This window comes from Populus alba, chromosome 5 (genome assembly GCF_005239225.2).
Source record: "Populus alba chromosome 5, ASM523922v2, whole genome shotgun sequence".
Lineage (NCBI taxonomy): Eukaryota > Viridiplantae > Streptophyta > Magnoliopsida > Malpighiales > Salicaceae > Populus > Populus alba.
Genome location: NC_133288.1, coordinates 14,829,755 through 14,839,619, shown reverse-complemented (window position 1 = coordinate 14,839,619; position 9,865 = coordinate 14,829,755). Strand labels below are relative to the sequence as shown.

Below are 9,865 nucleotides of genomic sequence, written 5' to 3'. Positions count from 1 at the left end.
CCATAGAGAGGTTCATATAGCACTAGGGAGATCAAGTTCATCCCATAAAAAATGGTGCATACAACACTAGGGATATCAAGTTCATCCTATGAAGAGGGAAATTCAAGAAACTCATATTCTTTTCATGGTTTATAAATCCTAAGGTGATCTGAGTGATAGGTATTGAAACACTCCATCCCACTAGTAAGATATTGTTCACTTTGATCCATGGGCCTCACGGATTTGTTCTTTAGCAACCCACGCGTGGCTCCAAACGCGTCTTGCTAGTCAAGGTGAGCAATGCTCATATAAGGCCCTCCCAAGTCTCACCTGCCAGATGTGAGATATTACAGGTATGGAGGAAGTTCTTAGGGGGAAACATGTCTTTGAGGTTGTAATAAGATGTTGACTTCTTATATCCTAATTACTTCACTGGGATGGTCATTGATGCTGGTTGTCCTTGTAAAACAAGGAGGTTCATGTCGTAGCAAACAAGCATCTTCAATTCATATGTGATTTTCCATGAATTGCTTTTCTTCGGACAAACTTTTATTTGTTAAGTTATAAAGTTTTCTTCAGAAGGCATGTTCCTTTAGACTCACCCTATCAAGGCTTCTAAGGCTACTTGCTCAAGCAATTCTTCCTTCTTGAGCATCTCTCTATTAAATCTCTTCAAATATGTCTATTTAGATTCACCCTCTTGTTGGGCAACACTAAAACGTTTTTTGGAGTTTTTCTTGGCAAATATGCTAGTATTAAAGCGTGTCACTAGCTTGGCACAAAGGTCACTAAATCGTTCAATAGAGTTTGGTTCAAAGTTGTTATACCAAGCATGCAAAAACCCTTTAAAGGTTGTAGGGAGTATCTTGCACATTAAGTCATGATCTTGGATGACCAACTTTAAAATATTGTGCATATTTTTGAACATGCTCCCTTGGGTTGGTCAAGTCATCATATATATCTAAACTTATTTCTATAGAAATGTAGTCCTTGTGAAATTAAGTGTTCAAAATGTCTCTTAGATATGCTTATGCACAAATTGTCTTGTAATTCTTTGTTTGTTGGGCTCTTGGGATCCTAGGGAGCTAGGCGTAGAACAATGATTACAGTGGTTAGTGTTCGTCTCTTGGTAACTAGAGGGAGTTCATTCGAAGTATTTTCTTTATGCATGGGTGTCACAATGGTGCAAAGTTGATCCCTTTAGGAACTCTCGTGAATGTCATTCTTCCTGGTCTCCTCTAGGTAATGTAATCTTTTATGGGCTCTTGGTGTTGTCGGTGGCTATAGTGTTAAAGCATTGTGTGTTGTTGAAGGTGTTAAGACTTGTTCGGGTGTCAAGGTTTGGTTTTGCCCTTGGGTTGCCAACATGGCCTGGGTGAACAGATGCACCTAACTAGTGAGTTGTTTTAGCTTTTGCTCGGTAGGAGTGTTTGGAATAACAAGTAGACTTGTCTCGCTTCCTAGCCCATGCGAGTATTAGTTGTGTGCCATGGAATGGTCTAGAAATGTCAAAAGCAAACTTCATGAAGAAACTAATAGCTTTTTTTGATTAATTCTCACAAACAACGCCACTGATGATGTTTTAAAAATCCAAGTAGTCTAAGAACAAGGCTTCTAGGTTCGATAATTGGTTAATTAATTGGCCCTAGCAATCTCATTCATTCTTATATATATCAAAATGTAAGTATGTATTATAGATAAAAAAATATATATATATATCAAGGCTGGTGACCCAACAAGTTCATATACAGACATGAATAATTTGCCTAACATAAGCCAAAAAGCTAACAAATGCCTTGACATACTGCAACCATACAAACCTGAAATCAGACAGGTTAGCAAAGAAACCTATTCTATGACAGGTTTCTAAAATAACCAGCCTTGAAGTTGATTCTGCATAGCAATACACAGCTATCTTCCAAATTTCATCTCATATGTCTGCCACAGGAAGAACCTGCTTGGATTAGCTACACGCCTATGCATCGCCTATGCAGTAGCATTGCATGCATCAAAACTAGACCACATGAAATGAATGAAACCAGACCTCATCAAAAAACATTGTTTCATCTTCCTCAAACAAAAGCACAATTCCCATCCAAAGCAATCTCGTCCATTCTTCCTAGCCAAGGTGATTGATAGTTTATACTTAATGCTTGGTAGGTCAAAGCGGCTTATGGTTAGTACTATAAGAAGTTTTTTTGGTGGATATAAGGACTCTTATAAATTTAAGCAAAATATCTTTTAAGAGAGAGAGTACAATAATATTATAGAAAGATGCTTTGAAAATATATATGCAGTAGAGAATAAAGATTGCGAACCTTTATCTTGAAGGATTCATAGTTTATTTATAGCTTATAAGTTTTGTCCTTTTATGAAGAGATGGAGCTAGAATATAACTTTATTTTTATGATATTTTGAGTTATATTCCACTTATTTTATTTAGCTAAAAAAAAATAGACTTTTTAATATATTTAATAGTATTGGTGAAATATAAACTTATTTAATTAAGTATTTATAAACACACTTTTGATTTAACAAAATTAAGAACGAAAAACTCGTATTATGAATTGCACTGATAGGTGAATATAGCCTCCTGAATCCAATATTAAACCTTGATGTGTATGAGAACAGCTAAATGAAAAATACAAGTCAAAGGTGTCGTCACGTAATATTGAACAAATGTTTTTGTTAGTCATGATAGGTGTCTTTGGTGATGTCAGTTCTTGATATAAATGTCTAATTAATGCCTATCTTAGAATAACTAGTCAAATTTTTATTACATAATTTTGACATCCTAACTAAGATCAATCCGAGTTGTTGAAAAAAAAAAAAAAAAAACACGAGGCTGAAACAAGAAATGGTAAAACTAGTATGGCTTGACCCCATGTACGCGCTTGCCAAAAGATATTACTATACATTTAATTTAACTGTCTTCATTAGGCAATAATTTTATTTTATTTTTTTGGTTTAACATTAGGCACTAATTATATAAACAGCAACCGCCTCATTCAAAATATAGAAAGAGCTAATTGTACTCTTCTTCGTAAGCATCTGTTAAGCTCTGCTATACCTCCTTCTGAAGTCAATGGGCCACCGCAAAGAAACTAAGGACTGTGATCGACATCCTCAAATGCCTCACCTCCAATATCAAAGCCACCCTATCAACAAAACGCAACACCAAAATACGCATAGCTGTCCTCCGTGCCACCACTGCACGCAACTCTTCTTCCCCACCATCAGATAACCGCATCGCTGCGGTCATCTCCTTCGGCCGTGGGTCTCGCCTCACCGCATGTGCATTCATTGAAGCTCTCATGGACCGTCTACAAGGCACAAAAAACCCTTCCGTTGCCCTAAAATGTCTCTTCACTATCCATAGTATCATAAAAAAGGGCCCCTTTATTCTTAAAGACCAGCTTTCTTTTTATCCGTCTTTTGGTGGCAGAAACTTCCTCAACATGTCAAAGTTTCGGCAAGATTCGGACCCTGAAAGGTGGGAATTGGCATCTTGGGTTAGATGGTATGCAACTGTTATAGAGCAAAATTTTATTGTTTCAAGATTTTTGGGTCATTACTTAAATTCTTCTTGTTCTAGTAATAATAGCAAGGATGATGAAGACAAGGCTTCTGCCTTATTGAATAAAGATTTGTTAGGAGAGTTAGATGTTCTAGTTGATTTTGTTGAAGTAATATGTGAGGCTCCTGATTCTCTGCATCTTCAATTGAATAACTTGGTTTATGCAGTGATTAGATATGCTGGTGAGGATTATAGAATAGTCCAACGAGAGATTTTAATCCGAGTTGTAGAACTCAAGGATAGAATGGCAAGTTTGAGTTGCAATGAGTTGACTCAGTTACTCGGTTCTTTGAAGAGGTTTGAGGATTGCAAAGAGAGGCTGCGTCTGTTGTTTGTTAACAGGGCAAGAAATGATGCTCTATGGGAGTTTATATGTGGGGCAAAACTTAAGATCATGGAAATGGGTAAATTAAAAAGTTTGGTGAAAATGGAAAGGACAGACGGTTCCGGCGAGTTAACTCGGTTCCGAGAACGATTTGGCGAATTAAGACAGCTGGTCCGGTTGAATACTAGTGGTGGCTGGTTCGGTATGGACAGGGTTCCAGCTTCGACTATGTCGACTATGTTATGAGGCATAAGGTGACGTGTGTGTGGAAGATTGAATAGATATTTTTTTTTAATCCTTTCCGATAATGACTCACCGAAAGTGTGTATTTGAAATTTTTATTTTTAAAAAAATTAATGTGAATATCCGCGTTGTGTATTTGAAATTTGGGGACATGGGTAGTGGTTTCTTAACCTATGAGCCACTTTCCTTTTTTTGCCTTTTTCTTTGAATATATTTGCCTCGTAATGTATCCCTCTTGTCTTCATGTTCTCTTGACATGTTATATTTTGGAATTTCAAATTCAAAACCAGGAATTTACCAATGAAAAAGGCAGTGATTGCAATGGTGAGTCGGAGGCCATTCATGTCGGTTTAATGCTGACTAGGGATGTCAGCATTAAAAAAAAAGATTAAAGGGGATCAACGCCAATAAATAGATCCATACCCCACATGGACTTATTATCAATGTCGAGCTTCTGATCATTTTTCATCTTGTCTAGCGCGCGATCACTTGTAGACATTATCTATTTAGGCGGCCCGTGTTATAAGACAAAACTCAATAATATTATTTATAATAATAATAATATTTAATTTGTATGTTAAAATTTTTATTTTTTTTAATCTTTCAAAAAATTATGGTTTTTTTTAAAAATAATAATAATGATAATAATTTTTAATTTTACAATTCAAATCAAATCTATAGTTGTTTCTTAATATTGATAATGATATTTTTAAAATTTATTAATTACTTTTTTAATTATAATAAAAATAATACTATTTATAACACAAATAATAATATTATATTTTTTATATTAATACTTGTAATTATAATAAAAATAATTATATTTATAATACAAATAATTATATTTAAAAACATAAGATTTAAAAAATACTAGGTCAAGACGCACAAGCTATTAGCCTTGGATACTAATATCAAACTAAAAGCATTGAGTCTTTTATAAAATTTGATCATAAAAAAACTCCATAATGAATTGTAGGCCTAATTACAATAAGGGTTATTTTAAGTTATTATATAGTTAAGCTATCCGACATATGAAATGAAATGTCTTTTAATAATTTTAATTCCATACAATTATTTAGTTATATTATTAATTTATTATTTTTTTGAAAGTTGATACATATATTTATGTTGCAAACAGCCAATGTAGTAAGAGTTAAGAATAAATATTCCCATATGATATTATGCTATGATATATAATAATTTTTTTGTTGTCGACTACACAATTATATAATGTAATAGGAAAATACATGTAAAATAGCAAGTTAATCTTCCAATCAGTTTTAGATACTTCAAATTTTATTTACCAAAAAAATAAAAAATACTTTTTCATAATATTTTATTATATCAAATTGAGTGATTTAAGGTTTTTAAAGTTTAAAGTTTCTTTTTTTCTTTCATACACATTAGGTTTAGGAGAATATTTATATCGACTGTAAACAAAGAAAAACAAAAGCGAGATTAGATTGGTCAATTGGCAATATTATGGAATGGTGATAATACATATAACTCTTAAATTTATACGTTCTTACAAGGTTATTCAAAAAACATAAATTTTTTATTTCTGTATTAGTACGTCACTTGGATTTGCTCATAAGTTTACGTGCAAAGGCTTGAATACATAAATAAATATCATCTTTAATTCAATAGGTTGGATCCATTCTTGTATATAATCCACCCATTTTTCTTGTTCTCAACCAACGTTGGATAATTTTCAACATCTCAATTGTGTATATCTTAATAATAAGTATATTTATCAGGAAAAGTTTTCAACTGAAGGAAAAAATTAATTTTAAATTTAAATAAAAACTTGTGATTTAACCAACATTAAGAATTTTAATTTTTATCTTATTGATTTTAAGTAATTATGCTATCTCTATTTTTTAAAATAATTTATATGGTTTTTTTTTTATAGACAAGTTTTTAGTTATTATGCAGTCATCATCGATTATTTATGATGTATAAATTTTAAAATTGTGACTTAGAATTTAAAATTATTTCTTGTACATTATGATAAACATACTCTAAATTAGAATAAGATATTACTTGAACTTTTTTACGTTGTTTTTCTTCTAATGATGAATCACTTTTTTTTTTATCACGGAGGGTTTAAATGTTACTGATGTGGTGGTTCTCATATCCATAAATATCATAAATATTTAGAAAACAATAATAAATTCGAAAAATCAATATCCGTGTTCAAGGCGTGCTTCAATGTCACAATGTTCTTACAACTCTAGAGAAAGCCCCTGGATTATCTAAGCGCGCGCGCGCGCGCCTCGTGAGCTTATAGCCGGCTCCAAAGGAGATTTCTTTTTGTGCCTCATCACGAGAATGGCATTTAATTTTTGTAGTGCTTAAAGAAAAAAATTTAAAAAGTACAGAATAAAATTAACGAGGACGATGAATATTATCTGATAAAAAAAGAATAAATTAAATATAGAAGAAGTTATGAAACGAAGGTATATGTTTCCAAGTAACAACACAATGCTCTTCCTTTCTCCCTCTCCCTGTCCCACCAAACCTACCACAACCATAGCTCACTTGCCCACAAAATTTGTGTTGCCACCTCTTTTTAACTTGGATAAACCCATATTGTCACCAATAGAAACGCTAACACCGAGCCCCACTCTCAAAGGACCGATATGGGAAGAGCATGCCCAAACAACAACTCCATTTATCCAAAACAAACATGCCCCAACATCATGCTCCCAACCCATCTCTCTGCATCAAACCATAGTTCCCTCTCATCAAAACCTTGTGCTGCCCACTCAGGGGTTTCCACACAAAAATATCAAACACCCAGTTGTGCAAACCTTCTATTTTGAATGTTTTCCCTCATGGCTCACTTTCATAAAGCTTAGGAAGGAATTTCAAAGACATTGAACAATTATAGAGTTTTTTGTCTCAAAAAGGCTAAACAAATCTGGGAAAATGTTTGATTTCCTATCTCTCTGCAACCTTGATACATAGATCACATAAAAGCTTAACAAGATTTGGTTTTCTTCCTACAAGCACTGTGTTAACATTGTGAAGTATCAAAGGTAGGTCGTAAAGCAAAAGCAATTACCTGTGTTAACTATTTCACCTCAAATGAGAGCTCCAATAAAGCAAAGGGATGAGCGTTCCTACATAAAGGTGGTAAAGGAAAAACCATTCAGGAATGTCATTTACCAAACAAGTGAGGAAGACAATGAATGGCTGAGTCATAGTCTGGTTGGTATTTTTTCAAGAGGTACTGCCTATGCTAAGATTAAAAACAAGATGTTGAGGACATTGCATAATATGGAAGGCTTTTGGTTGCTAGAGGCCTCTAAAGCAATCCTCACCTTCAAAACACAACAAGATATGCAGTTTGCAGCAAATGAGGAGAAGGATTTTTGGGGAAACTATTTTGAAGAGTTAAGGCCTTGGTGCACCATTGACAAGGCCTTTGGTATTTTTTCATAGATAAATATACCTAGTCTTCCCATTAGCTTGGAATATGGAATGCATCAAACGTCTAATGGGGGAAGAATGTAAGACCTTTGGGTAGGACTTAACTTCCATTAGTAAAGGTGTTATATCGGGGATAACAATCTTGGTAGGCAAATCACCATATGCTTCTCTTAATGAAATAATAAATCTCGCGATTGATAAGGAAAAAGTGAAAATCATCATCTTAGAGATTAAAAATGAGGCCTGCACAAATTTGCCTTCGCTTATTTATTCCCTTGGGTATACTCCAGAGTCTGACTCAGAGTTGGACTGTAATTCATCACCAAGTGAATCCGAGACAGTGGTTATAAAGGAGAAACAAGATATTGTTGCAAACAAGAACTTCACTTTTACGGACTTAGATCACAAAACTAAAGTGATTATGAAGCAGAGTTTTAGCAGATGTGAGACAGTGAAAGAAGGGTACATGTATGGCTATGAAGCCTAGGTATACTTCCCGGAAATCCTGGACTGTTACACGCTTTAAGACTCGACTGCAAGCGGGAAATGGCTGAGATCTACCCCGACAACTCTAGTCTCTAATACTCCACGAAATGACAAGGAAAATGGGACATATAACATGACTATCATAGATGAAGATTAACAGAGTTGGCCTAAAACGAACCTAGTCCGCAACATGACCCTTAGGAACGGCTCATTTGGAATTGGGGAAAAACTTGCTAGGAAAAAAAAAAAAATGCTCTCCCTCTCCCTCTCCCTTGTCCCCCACCAACCTATCCCAACCAAAGCTCACTTCCCCCACAAACCCGTTTGGTAACGTGGCTGCGGGTGAGGTTCCCCTGCAGCCACACCAAATGCCGTTTGGTTAACAAGAAAAAATTGTTTTTTGATGGTGGGACCCATCAAATTCTCAGCCGCACAACATGTTTTGGAGAAGCAGCAAAATGTTGCTTCTCGTAGGGTAGAAAAGCAGAACAGTGGAGCCATGCTCCACTATTGCAACAGTGTGAGTGAATTAATTCACTCGCACTGTTACAGTTTTTTTTTTTTTTTTTTTTTTTGAAAAACATTGCGAGAAGTTTAGTTTATTTTTTCTTGAAAAATTAGTGCAATTAATTGATTTTACTCGCATTGTTCACATGAACATGAACAATATTATTTTTTTTAAAAAAAATTAGTTTAAGGTGAATTAAATTTACTCGTATTGAAATCTCAATTTTATTCCTGATAATATTTTACTTAATTTTATTGCACGCTAAAAAAAATTATTTTTTCTATAGTTCTTGTCGAATGAATTTTGTACATAATAAAATTGTAAATTTTTTTAAAAAATTGTGTTTTACTTGAAAAACTAGTATTTAATATTATTTAATAACACTACATAAAAAGAAATTTAATTTTTATTTTTATTTTAATTGTGTTTTATTCAAAAACTTAAAAGGAGATCGCTTAATGATGTAACAAAAAATTCAGTTTTTGTTATTACGCGCTTAAGAAACCATGAAAAATATAGTCCTTGTTGGATAGATTTTGTATGTAATGACATTGCACATAGTTTAATGGAAGAATAAAAAATATTTGATATCAATATTATTTATTTCATGATATAATAACAATGGTTAAATCTACAATATTTAAATTAAAAATCATTAATATATATATATATATATATATATATATATATATTTAATTATTTTATAACCTCAATTTGAAAAGCATTTTTTTTACCAAAGACATTAAACTACTTTTTGTTCAACCTCAATTTCAACCACAGTTTTAACCAAACATATATTTTTTCAAACCAACCTCAACTAAAAGTACTTTTTATAAAATAATTTTTTAAAACCACAATCACAACAGCAACCTCAATACCAAACAGACCTAGATCTATGTCGCCACCTCTTTTTTGCCTTGATGACCCTACAATGACACCAATAGACACACTAACACCGAGCCCCACCCTCAAAGGACCGTTCTAGGAAAAGCATACCCAAACATCAAATCCACTTACCCAATACAAAAAAGCCCCTCCATCATGCACCCAGACCTTTTCCCTGCATCAAACCAAAGTTCCCTCTCATCAGAGTCTTGTTTTACCCACTCAGGGGTTTTTACACAAAAATTTCGATCATCCAGTAGCGCAAACCTTTTATTTTGAATGTTTCCCCTCATGGTTCACCTTCACAGAGCTTAGAAAGGAATTTCAAAGATATGGAACAATCACGGAGCTTTTTGTCTCAAAAAGGCTCAACAAATCTGGGAAAAGGTTTGGCTTCTTATCTCTCAACGACCCTGAAGCAGATATC

The 9,865-nt window shown here is 33.7% G+C and overlaps 1 protein-coding gene across 1 annotated transcript; it reads left to right on the top strand.

Moving 5' to 3' along the window:
- Positions 1 to 3,059: 3,059 nt before the first annotated feature.
- LOC118039432 (putative clathrin assembly protein At4g40080) lies at positions 3,060 to 4,355 on the top strand (the record flags this gene model as incomplete). Its single annotated transcript, XM_035046129.2, has 1 exon — positions 3,060 to 4,355. A coding segment is annotated over one exon (1,068 nt), but the record flags the coding sequence as incomplete, so codon positions are not given.
- Positions 4,356 to 9,865: the final 5,510 nt, after the last annotated feature.